This window comes from Arctopsyche grandis, chromosome 3 (assembly GCF_051622035.1).
Source record: "Arctopsyche grandis isolate Sample6627 chromosome 3, ASM5162203v2, whole genome shotgun sequence".
NCBI lineage: Eukaryota > Metazoa > Arthropoda > Insecta > Trichoptera > Hydropsychidae > Arctopsyche > Arctopsyche grandis.
The window spans coordinates 31,664,025-31,686,171 of NC_135357.1; the positions used below are offsets into that span (position 1 = coordinate 31,664,025).

The 22,147-nt window shown below is 33.1% G+C and overlaps 2 protein-coding genes across 2 annotated transcripts in view; one reads left to right on the plus strand and one right to left on the minus strand.

Annotated features, from left to right (window-relative positions):
* The first annotated feature begins 264 nt into the window (after positions 1-264).
* LOC143909614 (clavesin-1-like) lies at positions 265-19,512 on the plus strand. The gene is made up of 7 exons (XM_077427690.1): positions 265-287; positions 6,127-6,311; positions 9,852-10,073; positions 10,155-10,348; positions 17,364-17,480; positions 17,554-17,796; positions 19,221-19,512. The coding sequence occupies exons 2-7, from the start codon at positions 6,134-6,136 to the stop codon at positions 19,230-19,232; spliced, it is 966 nt and encodes a 321-aa protein (XP_077283816.1). The 5' UTR covers positions 265-287; positions 6,127-6,133; the 3' UTR covers positions 19,233-19,512.
* The window catches only part of LOC143909201 (uncharacterized), a 171,080-nt gene continuing 155,057 nt past the window's right edge, over positions 6,125-22,147 (minus strand). The window contains exon 3 of the mRNA XM_077427104.1: positions 6,125-6,623. The gene's annotated coding sequence lies outside the window, so the exon portion shown is untranslated. The remainder of the gene's footprint in view (positions 6,624-22,147) is intronic.

Consider the following 22,147-nt stretch of genomic DNA (forward strand, 5'->3'; position numbering starts at 1 on the left):
TGCTTGGACGTACATTGGCTTTCCGTTAATTAATGCTAAAAGACTTATTAAATACGTTGATTAAATACGTACGTGAACAATACGTGAATGCATTATATTATATTTGAACATAAATTTAGTGGTAATGGAATGAATAACATTATACATGCAATCAAATGGTAATTTCAACGGTTTGAGAATCACTGCTTTTGTTTCCATCTTATATATACTTATATTGTACGTGACTTTTACATCACTTTATCAGTATACAGTAAACCACCGAAAGTCGAGCACGTTACCATTCTATTGTGAGTTCGTTGATTTTCATAACACTTACATATATGCATACTTATTTCGAGCACAAATTGAAATAATTCTAATTGTATAATAATACCAAATTATTCGAATAAAATATGAAAATTGAAATATATATCAAGTGCTTGGATGCCATGGTATAAAATATATTCATTCATGTACCTTCATATGTACATATTATATATTAGATATATGTATATAAAACAAATCTGATATTAGGAAGCTTTACTTCAGTTGTGATATTATTAATTTATTATTTATAGGCATATCCTTGATGACATTCCTCATTATTTCATACAATTTTTTTATTAAATTGACTGTCACGAACAAACAAACATATATACTGTCTCTTTCGAAATTATATGTATACCAGAATCCGACGGCTGCGCCCTCGGCGCCTGCACTCTCGGCGCCTTCGCCTCCGGGGACTTCGAATCCTTTAAATCGAAAAAAATCGAATCGGCGCCTATGAATCGAAAATAAAATAAATCGAATGTATCGTCTACGAACCAACGAACGAAGGTTACATACATACATACATATATGCAAAGTCTCTTTCGAAATTATATATTAGATTCGAAATCGAAAGTTTTCGAATTTCGACCATACCTTATGTATTATATGGTAATTGGACTATTCGTCACATTGCGGTGGTCACAAAGACAATTTTCGCCATGAAAATCGCGAATACACAATATTTGGCATTCAAGTTCTCGTTAGTATGATAGTTATCGTTAGTATGTTGGACTTTTCGGCTTCCAGCTGTTCCGTTATAGAGATTTTAGTTACTTTGTGACGAGTACTTTGTGACCAGTAATCACCGAACCGTATTATATGTATATTTTAAGGTTTTTATCGTGGGAAATATATGTATTTTTAAACTATTTATACCATATACATACATATCAAAATTCTATTTATCTGAAAATATCAAAACTTTCGTTTTTCCTAAGATAGATAGATTTTCGAGATAACTTCAAACGTTCATGCTCGGCTCGATTGAGAGCGTCAACCTTTCAGATCCGCACCGAAAATCTCCGGAAGGGTCATTATTCATCGGCAAAACCCAATTGCGTAAAAATGAGTGTCTGCGCGAACTGAAATAATATATATATATATATATATATATAATATAATAAAAATGATAGAAATAGGCGGTGAAAGTCGCGCGCGGCAAAACACGACGGTCATTGTTGTGCAATACATTGCGCCCGACCGCTAGTCGGTCGAAACGGCTAAACTCTAACCAGTCGACACTGCGTAACACTTACAGCACGGACGTCACTGGATTAACACTGAAGTGACTCCGCCAGACACACAAAAGACAGTCCAAAAGGAAACGTGTTAACAAGGTAAGTCTCGACTGGCTGAAAAGTTTCATTTCCCCTTTTTCGAATTGCACAGTGCAATAATCGGATAATTCGAAATCAATCTATCGAAATTTGGGAATGCACACCATACTCGTTATACTTGATCTACAAACTGTCGAATCATTTTTAAACATTTCAATTAATTGCACAATTGAAAATATTATTTATTTTTTAATTAAATACACAAATACTATTTTTAAATAATGTACATTATATGTGAAAAATCGACATATATGTATACTATTCGAAATTTTATCATTGATATTGTGTATAAAATGCTTAAAGTAATTGACCTGGTCTTAGTATTATATAATGCATAGTTTCGTTTAAAACATTAAATGCCTAAAATAACGCGTTCACTTTCATTTATATTATTCAAGTGCTCAAATATTGTAAATCAGAGCTATATTTAAGTGTAATTTATGATAATGATATAAACATGAGGCTCGCTTAATCTTCATGAATTCTTACATATCTTCCAATTTATCACAAACGCTCAAAACACATAACCATTTGTTATTGAGTAATTATAAATTAATATTAAATATCTTCAAACCAAATATTTTCCCTGTATAATTTCATACAAAAGCTTTTTAAAACTTATTTTTGCACATACTCTTCAGTTGTCTATCGACCCTTATAATTAAACTTAAATTTATATAAAAACTGCATATGAATCTAAATATATAATAGATATTTTAAGGATATTTACATCAGTGTGACGTCACAGTTGCTCTTTGTTTCCAAATTTACGCATTGACATTGCTTTCTCGCAGTACTCATCATGAAAAGTGATGCACTTGATTAAATTACATTTTTTTTTAAATATTTCTGATGTCAAATTCACACATTGTGAATGTGCTAATTTTTATGTTACACCCACATAGCATATATTACATTTTTTCAAGGCACTGAACTTCAAAATAGAATGTGTTTTCCATGCAAGTATTTTATTGAAGCATCTGATACGGAACGGGTCAATGTTGAATTTGTGTGAAATCTTATATTTGCAACATTTAGAATGATCAAGTCTATTGACATTACTTAACGGTCTTATTTACCGTTTACATTATTTTTCACACGATTTGCACAATGATCGTTGACGCCATTCGTCTCGGTGTTTGGTCTTAGCAATGACTTTCATCGCCTCGTTCTGTTACGCAACCTTGCGCTCACCAAATTTCTTTTTTTTTTATGATTATTATGCTGTAATTATACTAAAATATAATTCGAAATGTACGACATTACACAACGACCGTTCGTGTAATACAAATCTCGTCTGAAATACTTCCTCGATACTTATTATATCTGTATTTAGTGGACACAAACGAAAATGGACGAATATTTTTATGACACTCTATTAAACATTACATTGTTCAAACATGCATTGTCCAAGCAAAGAACAATAGTTAAAATCATAACAATAGAATAGGCACGATAAAATTAAACTCTCAATTAGCATCTGTCAACTGTGAAAAATTATTATTCCGCTGAATATTATAGAGCAACTTAACACTTTCAAGATCTTTTTAAACCACCTTTCAGATATTTAAATGTAATAGACATATGATTTTCAAGACATATGAATTCAGACTGTTCCACGGCTAATCTTCTCATAATTACTTTTTTTTCCATTTAGAGCAATTTGCAATTTTGTTTCTTATAAAATGAAAGAGTTATTATTAAAATCCGTGATAACAATCACATTAACACTAGATAGATTCGTACAAATGAAATAAAATGATGTACATAGATATTATGTTATTGACCTGATCTAAAATAGTTGACCCTTGTGGTACTCCTTCTTTACTGCAGATTATGCTTAGGAGTTTAGGCCAACTTATACAATATTCTACATATACAATTTATGTAAGTCTATATTCGAATGCAGACTTTTTAGGGCCTATTCAATATGTGAAATCATCAAGTTTTATATATGTATATAAGAACATCTTGTTTACGAGACAAACTTATTCTGCAAATAAAAGTCCATTAGACCAAAGATCATATCTATCAAGTCCAAACTGATTAGCCGGAAATGTTTAAAAACTGCTTGCATATATGTACGTATTTTCTATTATTTAAAATAATCACGACAGCAACGTCATAAAGACGTAGGTAGTTTTGAAACGTTTAGCATTGACGTTAAAATTGAAGACACAGCTGCACCTTGACCCACTGGAAATTTCGAAAATCAAATACCCCAATGTGAAGATGTGCCCTTTGTAATAAATTACGATAAGTCGATTTTCCTCGTATGGATCATCCACGGTCGGTTAAACCATTGTCGAATTTCACTTCTGTCGCCACTCTCCAGTGATTTTGCTGTTCTTCGAAGCGCATCGGCGATTGCAACTTTCCCAAAGTTAGCTCTGTCTTATACAAAACTCATCTTCTATTTCGTAATTCGAAAACGACCCCACAAAAAAAAACACGGCAACAATTGTTTCCAACAATATGAGACAAAGAGAATGCTCGTGGTCTGCTTTTGAAACATTAACTTGAACACTGAATGTGGTTGCAGTGCACTTTCACAATCTTCTCTGCACAATTTACGTTTTCCAAACGTTGTGTATTTACCATTGTGTTCATACTTGGAAAAAAGCATTCAAAACGGAAATTATGATATGTGAAATACATAGGTTGAGAAAGATTGATAAAACAAGGCTCAATTATGTATTTAAAAGTGAGTATTTTTAGTCAATTATTAATTATACTAAATTAAATGACAGGGAAAATAAATCTAATAATCTATTACGAAAATTGCATTTTATTGGAAATGCGTAAAAAATTAGTTATTTTCGTTTCAAATTTTGAATAGGAAGTTTGACATTTTTGCTCTGAAAAGATCATCATAATATGTCGTTAGCAGCCAATTAGCACAATAAGCACAATTAGCGTCTGAAAATCAACCAAATCATCTAAGAAAAGAAATTAGATGATTTGTTCTTAAGCAATTAATGTTTTCACAATACAAAGTAATATCATAATACATTACAAAATACGAATATAATTTATATATTGTATTTCAGGTATTAAAAATATCATTTGCGAAATGGAATAAAATATTTACATTCTAACATTTGTTATACAAAATAAATATTTGCAATCATATTTTATATGTACTTATTTTGGCCTAAAAACAGTCATTATAGTGTGTCTTGGAATTATTTCTTTCAAATGACAGACACAATTAGAATTTTTACGGTAAAAAATAATAACTACATATATTTTATGAATCTTGACTTTGAACAGCTGTTTGTGTAATTGCAATAATGTGGAAATTTTCACACTAATTGTGATCTAAGAAAAAAATTGGGGTTTAAATTTTTTTATGAAAATGCATAAATAATTAGGTTTTGAATACAATTTTGAGCTACTACTGAAAAGCAATTACATTTACAAGTCTGCAATGTTGAGAAAAATATTTTCATTTTATTTAACGTTTTCCTTTTATTTATTTAAATTCCTTTTTTACAAAAAGCCTTTTTATATAATCTCAACATGTTAAACATGTGTATGTACATACGCTGAGAAAAAATACGGAAAATTTTTATTTAGTGACCAAAAAAGAAGAGTGATTAAAAATAATTGTGCGTTAATAAGTACATATAAGACTATTTACGGCGAATTTTGTCGACGAATTCGTCACCGCTGGGCAGATGGGAACTTTGCAGGCTCCGCTTACACAACTTATAATTTTGGACCGGGCCCTTAAAAATAACCGAGCCCTGAGATTTTGTTCCATCATCTCCCCCCTCCCCCTTTTCCACGGCCCTGTATGTTGTTATGCACAATATATCAAGAAATTCTTCACGGTTCAGAAAAGCTAAGGAAAATATTTGCAAGAACTCAAAATAGTACTAAAAATAAAGTAAATATATGTAGAAAAAATTTGAAAGTCAGCATATTCAATATACGTGAGTTTATTTCGAAACTATGTATGCTAGCTCTTGAAACGGTTGCGCAATAAGTTGAAGATTGGAGATGCATACAAAATCACTTTACGGAAATACAAAACAAAACAATTTAACTACATCTCAATATTGCAATATGTGTAATTAAGTAGCATATTAACCTTCCAAATCCAATTTCGATAATAATGATAATACGCAGACTGACTAATCAATGTTTGTCCAACGATATGATACTCGCATTATTAATGTCATAACAATTCTGAATATATTATCGACTCTCAAGAGCTACCAAAACACACTTGAATTCATAAACAGACCAGTCCTATTAGAAATTACTTCACTCTGTCAAATTATAAAATCATTTCGCAACAGAATATATAATATATATACTCATTCGTTATCTATATGTTGTAAGCTTCGATGATTTTGTACCTTTTTTTTTGTTATTGACGCGTGTTTAATGTCAAGCAAAAGCCATGGCACTTGAAATTGGAACGTGTGTAGAATGGTTAGTATTCAATTTGCAAACTCTGGTTTTGTTTCAGTTGCAACATGTCTTCTGCAGAGGTAGCATGTCCTCAAGAGGAGTTGTACAAATCTGACGTGACACCTCAGGCCAAAGAAATTGCACTCAAAGAGTTAAGGGAGGATGATCTAATAAGGGAGCAGTCTCTGGAGCAGATGCGGGATTGGATCAGCAAGCATCCTGCAATCAAAAAATGCAGAACAGGTATTAAACTCACATTTTATTTTACAAATTAAATGGCCAGAATTTTATTAACACAATAGTCATTATTATATTAACACAATGTCAGTGTAAATAACAAGTGGGCAATATAAAAATCTGCGTACATTCGCCCGAACAAATAACAATGCCTGTTGGATGGAACTGTCTATCAATTTGTGGTGATACAAACCAAAAAGTACTACTGACCATTCATAAAAATAAACTTACCATTTAACATTAATACTGACCATTTAATATACATACATACACTGACATTTTATTATTTATTTACATTTTTATACTGAACGATGGATACTGACCGTTTAATATACATGTGTATGTAAATACTGGCCATTTAAAATAAATACTGACCTTTCATATTTAAATACGGAAAAAAATACTTAATAGAAAAATACAAGCTTTGTTTTTATAACGTGTAGGCATTGAATTTTAGTTTGCACTAAAATATTCTTCTGTAGCAAGCTCGCAAGCATATTCTTATAAAATTCTCAGTTTGAAGCCTTTTTAACGTTTTAGTTTATTTTTATGACTAAGCAATTACTCACAAACATACTAAATTTGTACGATTTTATAGCTTTAAAATGTTCCATATGTATGTATATGTATATGTATTAGGCCTAACCAGGCCCAGATCCAGAGCAAAGTAATAGTGATCGATAACGGTGATTCCCGTATTTGAATAAATGTTTGAGATAAAAAAACTTACAGATCCTATGAATAACAATGGCACGTAGAAACACCCTTCCCAACTGGAAACCACGAGCACGTACATGCCGTACGATTAAGTGTATTTGCACCCATAAGCAGGCCTTTTTTTCATCCACTTAAAAATGGCGAAACACTCAATCGTTGAGTTTTGCGAAGTGTAGACATTTTTACTAAAATAAACAGTTAAAATCACTCAGAATTTGACACAACTTGGAAAACTATGAAAATTTAAATTGACCAAATCGGTGATTACTGCATGAACTAAACGCGCTGAAAAATTATGTATGTTTTTTATGTTTAAAAGAATAGTGGGCATATATTTAAAACAGATATCGTTATTACTAGACTACGGATACAGACCGTGCTTTTTCCAGGAATCGGGGGGGTTTGGCTCTATTTACAAAGCTAGAGTACAAAAAGCAAATCAGTTACAACAATTTAACAATAAACGGCGCGCTGTGGGTCCGGCCACTAGTTATTACTAGACTTCGCCTAGTCATTAGGGTGGTCCCAAATGTGCTGAAAGCAAAAGAACAAAAAAAAAAGGATTATCTTCGAAGATAACAATAACCAAAACACAAATGTTTGCTGCTTTCTTAAATATAATGATAAACATGTATGTATATGTAGATATCATTGTGATTTTACTGGTGAGAAATTCTTGTATAACTTTTTGTCAATTTCTTATCGCCCCTCCCCTTTCGATCAAAATCTTAAAATCTTTGTTGAAAAATGTACAAATAATGCAAAGCAACATAACACAGATAATTATTTTAGTGTCACAAAATGGAATTGCACGACATTTTGATAATTTTTCTGTTGCCTTTGTGTCAAGTTGATGAGTTTGCACGCCATTGTGGAATTGCGTTTTCCTTTCACCACTTTTTAATCAGTGCATGCTCAACATTGAGTGAGGAGTTATAAACGAAATTCACGGATAACGAATTGGGAAACAATTAAAATGATTTTACATGGTTTGTACGTAATCACGAACTATCCGCAAACACGCAGTTCACATTTTCTACGTACCGGAAATTTTAATAAAAACGTGTGCGATATTGGCTGCGTGCATATTGACGCGAAATGGTACGGCGCGACATGACACGATAGTTTTCATCAAATCGAACTTGAGCAATTCATTAACAGTTCCTGGGTTAAGGTTGCTGTCAGGGACGGCTCGTCCTAAGAAGAGTTGGTGCGGTGAACCCCCCCCCAGTCAAAATTAGTAAATTTATATCAATATACTAGCAGTAAAATTAACGAAAATCGCAAAATATGATTGGGTATTTTCAAGTTGTGCGTATTCTATACTGATGAAACAAGTGGTAGGACAATAGTACATACGATTGTTCGCGCCGAGCCTGGTGCGTCAACGATCTATTTCGCCGGTGCGTTTTGCTTGGCGCTCCTATTGAAAAATTCTCCACACAAAAATCAATGAAAGAGAACGAGAACACTCGAGTGTTCTTTACACGTGGAATAAATACATATATTTTCATACAAAAAGTACAATATGGATCCAAAAGTGTAGTGCTCAAAAGTTTAATTTTTTTGCGATCGGTTCCGAAGATTTCCGATCCCTCAGTCGTATCAGTCCTTGTCGCGTTGTATCGTGTCGCCTCGCGTTTGTATGCGCATAATCACGAGGAACAAGTTTATGATTTAGTTTTGTTCTGATAAACGTATAAAGTAGAATAATAACTATTATATATGTATGTACATATTCAGGGCTAGATTTAGCCACAAAAAATGCATGGGAATTAAATTTTGTTTTTCTGAACAAAAAACTAAGCTTTGAAGGTCAGATATGAAGAAATATTAATTGTATTAGATACTTGTGAAGTTATGTATTACATACTTGTATAATAAAACTCGTTATATTGGAAAATTCTCTTTTTTTGTTATTTTTTTTTGTCGCTTACCGAATTATTTATTATTTTGGGTGCAGTTAACATATTTTATTAGAAGTAAATGTAAACTAGATATATGTATAAAATAATCTACAAAAACAGTTGTTTTTAAAAAGATAAAATAACACGCATAGCTAAGTGAATGCTTCGTTTTACATATGTATATAGTATGTACATACATATGTAAAACATATACTCGGTCTCCGTGACGAGACAGAATGTTAAATTACAGAAAACGCAAATATCGGAAGGCAAAGATCGAAAAACGAAAGATCTTATGTCGAAAGATAAAAAAAAAAATGGTGCATGGTAAACGGTACATACTCACTTAATTTGCGCGAGCAGGATACAACAGGAACAAGAGGAACAGGCTTTTCCTCCCGTATTAATGTGCGCGCGCAGAATACGGGAGGAAAAGCATGTTCCTCTTGTTCCTGTTGTATCCTGCTCGCGCAAATTAAGTGAGTATGTACCGTTTACCATGCACCTTTTTTTTTTGATCTTTCGACTTAAGATCTTTTGATTTTCGATCTTTGCCTTCCGATATTTATGTTTTCTGTAATTTAACATTCTGTCTCGTCACGTAGACCCACATATACTACATGTACTACCAATACTCAACTGGTGGAATGTTCGATTTTCAGTATGAGGACATAATTTGACAGTTTTAATTTAATATACAAATGTATGCTTATTTTAAAATCTTCCAATGTATCTTGAGAATTACCTGAGCTAATATTACTTTTGGGAATAGTTCCCAATTTCCAGCACGGTCCTCAAATATTAATAATTGGGGCTCTATTGTTTCTGCCTCTCTATCATATGTACATTGCTGATTTAAGATACCGAATGCAAAACCGTAAAATATGCAAAAATTTAATTTGCTTGTCAATTTCAATTCCAGATTCGCCATTTTTGCTACGATTCTTGCGCACCAAGAAGTTTTCGGTGCCTCAAGCGTGCTCACTCCTTGAAAAATACCTAGCGACGAGACAAATCTACTCCAGGTGGTTCAGAAATTTGAACTACGACGATCCAGTGATCCAGGAGATAATCAACTGTGGCTATCTGGTGCCACTGCCGTGCAGAGACTCTCAAAACCGTCTCGTCATAATGGCCTGTCCAGGTAAAGTGACAAGACCAGTCATTTCACTGTTATAAATAAAGTTATGGGCGTGGTGATTAACAAAGTTGATTTCGTTTCAAGGTCGCTTCGATCCATACAAGTACACGACGGAAGACATGGCCAGGACTCATGCCCTGGTCAGCGAGTGTCTCATGGACGACGAGATGAACCAGATCTATGGATACGCGTACATCAACGACTACAGCAATCTCAGCATGGGACACATCAGCATGTGGTCCATCAGCGACCTCAAAGTCATGGTCAACTGTCTTCAAGTAAGTTTCAAGTTTTCTTTTGTTAATGTGATCCTAAGATTGCATTTGGCAATATATATTCGACAAAAGACTATCAGAAACGAAAGATTTGTCTATCGTAGCATATTTACCTACAATAAGCCAGAAAACCCTACATTTATGGACAAATTTGCATCACTTTTAAACGAATCAGCGAAATTCGAGATGCTGAGAACTCGAAAATTGCGAGAAATGGGTAAAGGTTGTCAATTTGTTGGAACCGTTTCAATGGAAATCAGACAAATTGACAAACTCTGATAGGAAACGATCGACCTGGAGTCACAAATCGAGGTTTGGCCAGCAGCAACCAGTGGAACTCGAACCCGTGACCACTTTATTTGAAAGCGTATATGCTAACCACTAGTCTACGCTGCTGGCCATGACAAATATACACGAATTTCCATCTTTATATTATACTATGATGTGAATCTAGTACATTATTTTCAACAAAGTATGTGCTCAAAAATATTGTTTGATTAATATCTTCAGCCAACTTCATCTTTGGCCTTGAAGTTGGTTTATTTGTTATTCTTTACATAGCCATCCATATACATATATACCATTATATATGTAGGTACGTATATATTTACAGAAAATGGACAAATAGACATATACCATAGATAAATAGACATATACATATGTAATATATATATATACAAAGGAAAACAATAATTTTTACAATTCAAGAATCCTAGAATCCAAATCTAAATAGAAGTTTGGCAATTATTTGCGTATCTCTGTACTACAAGTGTACTTATTCACAGATTTTTTTCAAACTTGTCAATCAAACAGATTGCATATTAATCGTAAAAATCTATCAATTTGGATTTTTTACGATGTACTACTGTTCCATACAAAAAAAATATATTTGATGAAACATAACATTTCTTATAAGCTTATAATATATGTACATAAATAAGAAGGCAAAAAAATCGAAAACATTTTACTCTCACACCATCATTTAAAATATTCGCCATCCACTATTGGATGCAGGCCTCTCCAACACGCTTATATTCGTCTCCGTTTTGAGCAACTCTCATCCATTTCATCCCACACATTTTTATGATTTAATCCACACATATCCCCCCGTGGCCTTCCTTACATCCTTTTACATTCTCTCTGACACCATTCGAGCACTTCTTTCGTCCGTTCTTCTAGCTACGTGACCCACCCTTTGCCCTTTCAATATTTTACCATTACTTCAACCACCTTTGTCATACTTCTAAACCGCGTATTTTTTTCTCTCTTCGTTATTTAACCAGCAGCATAGATCAATGGTTAACATTTAATTTCAATTGTCTAGTCACGGGTTCTATTCCGTATGCTGCTGGCCAGACCTTGGATATGTGACTCCAAGGTCGATCGTTTCCTATCCGAATCTGCCAATTTATCTGATTTCATTAAACGGTTCCAAAAATTGGTAACCCCTTTGCAAACATTCGAGTTATTCGGCATCTTGACTTTCGCTTATGTCTCTGTGGCTGTTAATCGTTTAGACGTTAACCATAGATGTCGTGTTTAGTAAATGGATGTATACCCGTTAAAATAATTAATAAATATTCTTAATCTGTATAGCACACTCGTCGCATTTGAGCAATCTGTTAAAAGAGTGTGCATGATTAAATGAATTAATAAAAAATAAATAAAAATCATGCCCAGCATACAGAGTTCCATACTTCTTTGAGCGCACTGGATCTTATGCAGCATTCTGGCGTTCAGTGTCCAAGTTTCATATCACTGGTGAGACACGTTGATCGAAGATCTTATTTCGAAGATCTTCAGGCACGGTGACATTTTAGATTTGAATAGGGAATCCATTCGTTCAAATGCACTCCATACGTCTCCTTATTTCCTCTTCTTTATTACCGGACACGGCAATGATTTTACTTTTTTTTACCATATTCGTGTTCAGTGGGAGAATACCCAAATTGCTCAGCATTTGCAAAAGAAAAAAAACTCCAAAAAAGTATTCCAACCTTTTCCAAATCTCGTCTGTGTGAGATAATAATATACAAATTGAATGGTCCTAATTGTGCATTCTCATAGCAAAACATTATACAAACATTACTAATATATGCATGTATAGTAATAAAATATAGAATGAAAAAAGAAAAAGTCATAGGCGTTTAAACAATTAAAATCTGACATAGCGAGAGGGTGGCGAAAAGGGAAAAAACGATCGGAACAGTATGGATAAATACGGCAAAGAGACGTCACCGAGAACGATAATGGAGTATTTTCAAACGTGTCTATTACGTTTATTTTTCACCATCGAAATGGCGGATTTGATTTCCACATATATTGATGACCAAACCGAGCAAAATGGCAATGTTTGAAAACGATCGGATAAGAACCCAAATTTTGTTAGACGAAAAAATCGAAAGCGAGCTAAGAAGAGGCTAGTAATATTAAAAATGCACATCATATATATAAAGACGGTAATCTGTGTGTGTGTGGGTGTGTGGGTGTGGGTGTGTGTGTGTGTGTGTGTGTGTGTGTGTGTGTGTGTGTGTGTGTGTCCTAACGCTCACCGAACATAATGAACGAATCGATAAAAATCGATTAATTCATTTTTCGACGAGACGACTTTGTCGCGACTCGAACCGATCACCCCAAATAGCCTGAATATGGGTCTAAATTGAGCTAATGGTCTCGGACATCACGCCAAATCCAATTTTTCATTTCGCCTTTTTTTTTAAACATTAATTGAAATATTCCTTCTTGCCATAAAAAATACGTAATTTTAATAATTTCATTTAGCGAGGTTTTGAACCATTTTTTTATGTATTTATTTTCAATTAAATTATAATTATAATTTAAATTATTTATATTTTGACGATATTCGAGAAAAAAATTGATTTCATTCACCGCGGGCGCCAGGAATCGAACCTCGGACCCTCCGATCCAAACGCAATGTCCTCATGAGCTCGCGTCGCACGCCATATCCTCGCCCAGAATACGTGTTGTAAATACACATCATATGTATATGCACGTAATTTGTTATGTGTAATAATAATATTCAACGTTACGAGGTCAATGACCGTTTGTGTATAATCGGAAAATATTACATTTTGCTAACGTTAACTTTAAGAATTGAAAATTATTACAAATAAAGAATTGAAAACTATCTATGAGAGTCTACGAAAATAACGGTTCCGGTTCCGGATTTTTTTTTTAGTTTTATACGGGTATATAATAATTTTATACCCATGCGATGATATTTCATCGGGCTATTCACTAGTCTATGCACTAGTGATAATAGCTTAAATGTCAGGTGCAGACTATAGCGCATGCTATAATAGCAATGTTGTTATTTTTTTCCATATGAAGACAATTTTTTATGTTGATATATGAGTATTACGTTGCGTAAAGAGCAATGGATCATGTCGTTGAGGTCAGTAGCCCGTGCGTGCAGTGAAGGACGCCAAAGTTGTGAGTAACGGTTTGAGGAAGTGTTGGGAAACTGCCTCGAGCTGGTCTTCCACTCGAAACCACTTTCACTTTCGCTGCATCAGCTGGACTGTATAACCGTTCGTTATTAAACCGATTACCGATCATTGACAAGATCACATGCGATCGCAGACAAACCGATTTGAATATGCACTCGTCAACTGAACGATTGATTCGATTTGGATATTCTTGAAGTAATAGCAATAGAAGCTTAGCGAGTGGTCCATTTATTGATACTCGGATGTTATTTTTTTTTTTTTTTACATATATACCAGGAAGGCCTTACAGGTAACCCCAATGCGCCTTCCTGGCCAATTACAAACATTGCAGTTTTTTTTTTTTTTTTATTATACAAGTCGCTGAATTACGAGACAGTGGAAAAAACTCGCAAATTAACGAGACATCTATGAATTGTACGTAAATTTTATTGTACATTAATCAATCTCAAATAGTGGTGACATAGTAGATAGGAAGGATATTTAGCCAATTTTACCGGGAACCGTTTCAACGATGAAATCAGAGAAAATTGGAAAAACTCTGATAGGAAACGATCGACCTGGAGTCACAAATATCCAAGTCTGACCAGCAGCACTTCATATATACTCAGAAAAATTCTTTTCAATCGAGGTCAACTCATGGGATCGAACCCGGCACCTCTCAACGCTAAGCATAAGCTTAACGACCGAGCTATGCTGCTGGCTCAAGAAGTTATGAAGTCTTATTAGGATTCAAATTATTGAAAAGATTTTTAAAAACTTGTTGATGGTCGTGTTGAAACCTAATATCTAATATATAATTTCGAAAGAGAAGTGTTGTTGGTTGGGATTTGGTTGGGAACTTCGAAAATAAGTCAAAATTTCCATGACGACATGGTAACGGGGGACGGGGGGCATCGGGGGCGAAGGCCCGGGGGGCGCTGGGGGTGAAGGCCCGGGGGGAGCCGCCGGATTCTGGTATAATATATAATACATCTAATATATAATTTCGAAAGAGACTTTGTAAGTTTGTAACTATAGTTGGTTGGAAATCGAAAACATGTCGGTTTCTATGACGATTCTATTGGTTGAATATTATTTTTTTTTCGATTCAAATAAATTTATTAAAAAAATAAATGAATATTTACTATTAGATTCGCCATGTTTAAGCTGTTTATATTACAAATACTGAGCGAAACCGGGTAAAACAACTAGTTATATATGAATATGTATGGAAATAAAAGATTCGACATCTGTTTGACGATTCTAGATATGTATTGAAATTGACGTTTCATATATTTGGTAATCGACTCTTAATTGATTAATTATTATAATTAAGTGATTTTTAAAATCCGAATGGCGTTTCGTTTACAATTTATAAATGTAAAATGGTTTCAAATGAAGTTTCAATATGTTTTCAATTAGTAATTCAATTTGAATTTAATTTTATATGTGGTCTATTCATATTTTCAAAATAATTGCTGTGGTTACGAATGGAAGCTAAAGCTCTTTTTAGAAAGTTTATTACATCAATGTATCATACATATACGTATTAGCGAATAATATCAAATGTATACAACTCTTCAATGCAACCGTCTTGTTACGTTCACATGTTCCTTTTTTTCTTCTCTAAACTACTTCCTCTATTTTTACTTAATAGTATTATCATCGGCAATGATTCTCCCGTGTATAAAAAAGCTCATAGGTAGACATATTAATTATATAAATGTATTTTACCTGAAATCAAATAGATATGTGTAGCGGCTCTACGACATGGTCGAGTTTGGGCCGCTATCGTGTGAGTTGAGACCGATTCTACCATGTTGGTGGCTACCACTTCACTTCCTTCCCGCCCGTCATATTAATTAGCGTACATTAAATCAAACCGTCATTTATTTCGTCCAAACGGGCCAGAGTTGTAGTTGATGTTTCTGTATATTGATCCAATTACGCAAAATTAAAACTTTCACAAGTACATATAAGTATGTATGTATGTATATATATATATATATATATATATATATATATATATATATATATATATATATATAGATTCGTAATCCGTAATTCGTCTGAACTAGGGCTCACTGCCATTCGTCTCTTATATTGTACATTAGTTCGCAGTGTGCTCGAGTTTGGCTCCATTATATGGTCTCCCTATCAACTTCGTTACTCTCTAATGTTGGAACGAGTCCAAAGGAAATTCCTTAGATTTTTATATCTGAAAACATTTGGATTTTATCCATATCTGTTCCCTAGTGCCTTTGTCTTGGGATCTTTGGGTTTCAACTCCCTGGCAAAGAGAAGAGATTTATTTCTTGGGAAACATTTCGTAAAATTACTTAGATGAGAGATTCACAATCCCACTATCCTGGAGAAACTAAAATTCTGGGCCCCGGAAAATCGTAGAGTTTTAAGAAAACATGATATATTTTTACCAATTAGGGCTAAATCAAACGTGCTCATGAACTCCCCCCTCTCGAGAGCTGTTCGACTCCTTAACTTACTGGCACAATACTTGGACCTATTCGATGCCAGTTATGTTGAGTTGGTGGAACACATCCTAAATAGCACGATATAAATTTTTCAATCTTATTTCTTTGTTTTTATTTTGTGTACATATTTTTTACTTGATTTTTATTATTTTTTTATGATGTTTTTTTTTATTTATGATTTTTATTATTTTCTTATGTTTTTTTTTTTTATTTATGATTTTTATTATTTTTTTTTATGATGTTTTTTTTGTAATTTTTATGATTTTTATTATTTGTATTAAAATCACATTGACGCTTTGGGGCAACCTGTCAAGTCTCTGTGGTATTGATTTTTTAAAATAAAATAAAATAAAATATATATATATATATATATATATATATATATATATATATATATATATATATATATATATATATATATCTTAATCTGAAAAAACATTAAAAAGGATTATACATACGTATAGCAAGTTCATAATTTCAAAACGAATATAAAATAAGATGAAAAAAAAGGGTTAACTTTTCGCTGATACTATTCACATCGGTGCGCTCCGTTCTCGCAATATCTCGAGACACGTTTTCTCAACTTTAACAGGAGTTTGTATATTGTATACAAAAATGTTTTTTTGTATATATGTATGTAGTATCTTAAATATACGAGACATATTGTGATATGTTTCATAGATATGATTCATAGATTTTGTAGCTACAAAATATTTAAAAAAAATTAACGACGAAGTACACCGAAAAAGTTGGGAAAACGAGTCTTGAGATATTGCAAGTTGGTGATAAATATCATAAATGATAATAAAAATGATAAATATCATAAAATCATCGTAAAATATGTATGTACAAATGTATACAGCAATTTAATTGAATAAATATTTAAATTTTTGAAACATTAATTTAATTAACGTATGAAATTTAAATGAGAAAGTAATTAGCATTGAGTCATAATTATAGGCTAAAATGTATGTAAATGATAAACAAACTGTTCCATTATGTTAAATAGGTTTCGATAATATCAAACAATACATAGTTTCAAATGAATTAATTTAAAATTCGTGCTATTCGTTTCAGAGCGTGTCTCCGATGCGTCACAAAGAAAACCACTTCATCAACATACCATCGATCGGCAAGCATTTAGTCGACTTTGTATTCTCTCTTCTCAACGAAAAATTGAGAAAAAGAGTATACGTAAGTAAAAATGCACAGATTAAATACAAAGCAGTTTTTAATTCACAATAAGCATTGATGTTTTTAATTGTAGATTCACAAGAGCATAGACGAACTCAAAGACAGCTTCAGTCCGAGCGTTCTTCCTAGGGAATATGGCGGTGAAATTCCACTGGCTGATATTGTCAATAATTTGAAGAAAAAACTGCAAGCCGCCAAAGAGTCCACCTTGGCTTTAGACGATATGCATATTGATCTGGATTGCGGTTACAAATTGGAAGGTCTGATGCAGGAGGAGCTCGGCACCGGTGCCACTGGAAGCTTCAGAAAGCTAGAAGTAGATTGAAATTTTAAATATAATTGAATAATGTTGTTCTTTTATTTTTTTTTAAATATTAATAGTTATATTATGTGTGACAAAAATATAAAAGTTGTGTTAAGTTTTAAAATGTATTGATTTTCACTGTGAAATATTTTTAGTTTTTTTTTTATCATGAAATTTGAATGGGGAATAAGCATTATTATAAAATTGATTATTAGTGACGATTTGAAATTATTTTATATATGAATCTGTCTATTCGTTGATCGTTTCTTGCTTCTTGCATTTTCTTTTAGTTATAATTCACCTCCTTTACACAATTCATAAGATTAAAAATATTTTTAAGGTCACAATTCCATTTTCTATTACTAAATAAACGTTATGTTTATTAACATATTAGCTTTTATATTTAAAAATAATGTGATAGTAAATATTTTTTTGAATAAATATATTTTATATAAACAATTGTTTTTTCTATATCTATATCTATGTATATATATATATATATATATATATATATATATATATATATACATATATATATAAATTAATGTCTGTCTGTCTGTCTATCTGTCTGTGTGTCCCGAATAGGTTCCTAAACCACTGAACCGATTACGATGGAACTTTGAGGATTTGTTGTATGCATGTCCGGTAAGATTACTGTGAAAAAAAACGGGAACGTAAACGGGAAAAACGGGAATGAGTGTCATTGCAACGCAATCATTTCAAATGTGTTCGCTGCCTGCGTTTTTCCGACAAATGGGAACGGGAACAGGAATTGCATGCGTAAGGGCGCGATCACACAGCGAGGGAGCGGTATGCTGTACGCGGGATATTTTTTGTAGATAGTTTTAAACATACAAAAAAAACACGCTTATACGGTGTATGATGCGCCGTATCGTGCTGGATCGTGCGGGATTGGAGCGGTCTCGTTGAAATTCTATACAATTGTTTAACTTGACGGTGATATATACCAATTCGTCGACCCTCGGACGGAGGCTGACAGTGATCGATAACGGTGTATCCCATATTTGCAAAAAAATATAGCAGAACTTGTCGGAATAATAAGATTATAGAAAATAAAAATTACATTAAGGATTTCAAGCTTTTATTGTTTAATAATTCAGTTTTAAACTTAATTAGTAAACAATTAACAAAAATTCAATTGTTTTATCAATTATTTTAAAAACCGCTACAATTAACGCCACTTATCTTCAACTTATTTTAAATAAATTCATTACGTATTAAAATTGTACATTTGAGTTTTGTAGTAACCATGGCCAATTTTAAGTTATAAAATTACATTTCGTATTCAAATTTCTTCTTATTTAAAAAAAATTACAATTGACTTTTTTTTTTAAATACAAAACCGTTTTTTCTGTGGAAAAAACCTAGGAATGTAATCAGTTTATCGTATCGTAATCTTTTCTATGTACTTTTAGTTGCAAAGATGACTTCTACAGATACAAAAAGTCTTCCAGAACTATTCAAATACAATGTGACGCCCACATGCAAAATAAGTGACCCTAAAAGAATTGAGGGAAGATGATTTATGAGGGAGCTGTGTTTGGAGCTCAATTTATAAAAATCGTTATTTTACAAATTTTACCAAACATGTAAAAATGTTTTATTATTCCTAAAATGAACTAATCAAATAAAATGACCACATAAAGTATACGGATATTTTATGTACACATGTATATGAATTATGAATTAATATTACAAGCACATCACTACTGACTCTAGTTTCCATAATACGTGTATCCAGATATTACACAGCTAACTAATAAATGTTTGTCAGTCACATCACATTAATTCAGAATATAAAACGCAAGAACTTGCAGCAGCTCAATTACAGAGTACCTGAGTCGACTTGTGATAGAAATTGTCAATGTACTTTTAGTTGCAAAGATGATTTCTACAGATACAACAAATCTTCCAGAACTATTCAAATACAATGTGACGCCGCACGCAAAAGAAGTGGCCCTAAAAGAATTGAGGGAAGATGATTTATTGAGGGTGCAGTGTTTGGATCAGATGAGAGATTGGATATCCAAACATCCTGCCATTAAAACATGCAGAACAGGTAGTTAACATTCAATTAACAGGCCAGGGCTGTACCTACCATATGGACAAATGTGTGTAGCGCACAAAGTCAGCAAAAAAAATATATTCCTTAAAAAATACTAAACAAGACATCGTACTTTTCAAAATGCATATATGTAGGTTGTCTTATTGTATATTTGTGGATTGCTGTTGCAAATTACAACTTGTAACACATCCGAACTATAATTCGGGGAAATAATGGGATAGCAGGTATAATTTCATTTTAATTTTCATTTTTTTTTCATTTTTTTCATTTCGGGGCTGGAGGCAAAAAACCCGGGCTGTCAGAGGCGCTGGGGGCGTCGGAGGTTCCGGGGGCGCCAAGGGCGAAGGCCCCGGTGTGCCGGAGGCATCGGGGGCGCTGGGGGCGAACGCGTCGGGGCGTCGGCGATACACAAAACGTAATTCGTAATTCGTAATTCTTAATCACTTCGTAATTTGTAATTCGGGTCGAAAAAAATAGTCGAAGAAAAAATTGAACAAGAGTGCCACTGCCGGTTGACGGATGCTTACAAACTTTTATACATAACTTGGTATTTATACATAACTTAAAACTCTATATATAATAATGTTACTCAACTAAAATGCGTTCCAAAATACTGCCTCTCTATGAAAGGAAACCCTATAATTGAAATTGGTAAATACAGATACTATAGGCAAACCACAAATGTTTCTGGGAGAACTCGTTGGGCCTGTGTCAAAATAGCTTCAAATAACTGTAGAGCAGCTATTTTTACATTTGAAGATATGATAATAGAAAATAAAAGTCCTCACAATCACTGATAAATTTGAATGTATGTAGTACATTATTATGAATTGAATATTCTTAGATACTTGCATACATATGTATATGACCGGTGTGACGCTTTGGGGGAACCTGTCAGGTCACACTGGTCATTTTATTGTTGTTATTATTTTTAAATAATAAATTAAATAAATAAATAAATAAATAAATAATATTTCAGTTCAATAAATTAAAGGATTTCTTAAAAAAACATAGAAAACCTTGATTCTCTAAATGAAAAGTACTATTTTTGGTTTAGGAAAAAATAATTTAAAAATACTGGGGTATAATATTGTAACGTACGCCGCGGATTAAGCGAATAGAATCTCAGAGACTGTGACCGTTTAAAGATTATCTGTAACGGATATCTGTTAACGGATTAACTAAATGCATACCGTGCGACTGGTATAAGTGGGTTTTAAGGATTAGCGACAAGCTAAGTGCATGAAACAATGATTGCACTTCTCATACCGTGGGAATACATATCCGAATACGTGACTATGCAGTAGGTAAACAGATTAGACGTCCTGAGAGATCTACCCCTTATAAGGCGGTACGTAGGCGATATCATGTCATTCTGGACTTAGCAGTGACACTGCGTGTATCTCCTGAATCATCAATAAATGCTGTGAAACGACTGTTGGCTTTTACTTGGATCCTCCACCCACCCCTACGCAACAATATTAATAATTTCTATTACAAGTAAGATATTACAGACTAATTTTATTAGTGGTTTGGGAGATAATTTAATTCAAAAACTTAAAAAGAAAGAGGACACCTATGAAGGGAGGTACCATTTCCGGTCAACTTAAAAAATTTGAAAAAATATTACGGTGTATCGATAAAAATTTCAGTAACCAATACTAAATTTCAGTTCGATAAGACGAACAGTGTTCACTCACACAATTTTTTTCTAGATCACTAAAACGTGATCAGTGGTCGATTCTGAGTTCGAATCAGTTAAAATATGCTTCAAATATCATTCGTAAAATATGCTTCAATATCTGCGACACAATACAGACCGCTCATACCATTTCGTGGAAACGGCGAGCCGGCATCGAAACGGGTGGAAGAAATGGGTGGCAAACAAATGTCATTGCTCATCCCACCGTTGTTCATTATATGTATAATGTCGTTTTATGTTTTTTTTTTCCATATTATTTTTGTAAAAACAATATTTTTTAAGGAATTTCTGCAACCACCGTAATCCCAGTGCTCAGCACCGGGATTGGAAGCCTTAACTGGAAACTTCAGAAAATTGAAAGTAGACTAATGCCAGCAAGATGTTTTAAATGGATTACGATTGTACATTTCTTTAAAACCTTTTTATAATCTTTTTGTGGTCAAATATATTAATTTTAAGAAAATATTTGAAATTAAATAAATCACTGATTACTTGAATACAAAATGTCTGTATTTCTAAGCAATTTGACTTGCACCTATAATGCGTCTCTTCCTACAGTGAGTGGATTATGCTAC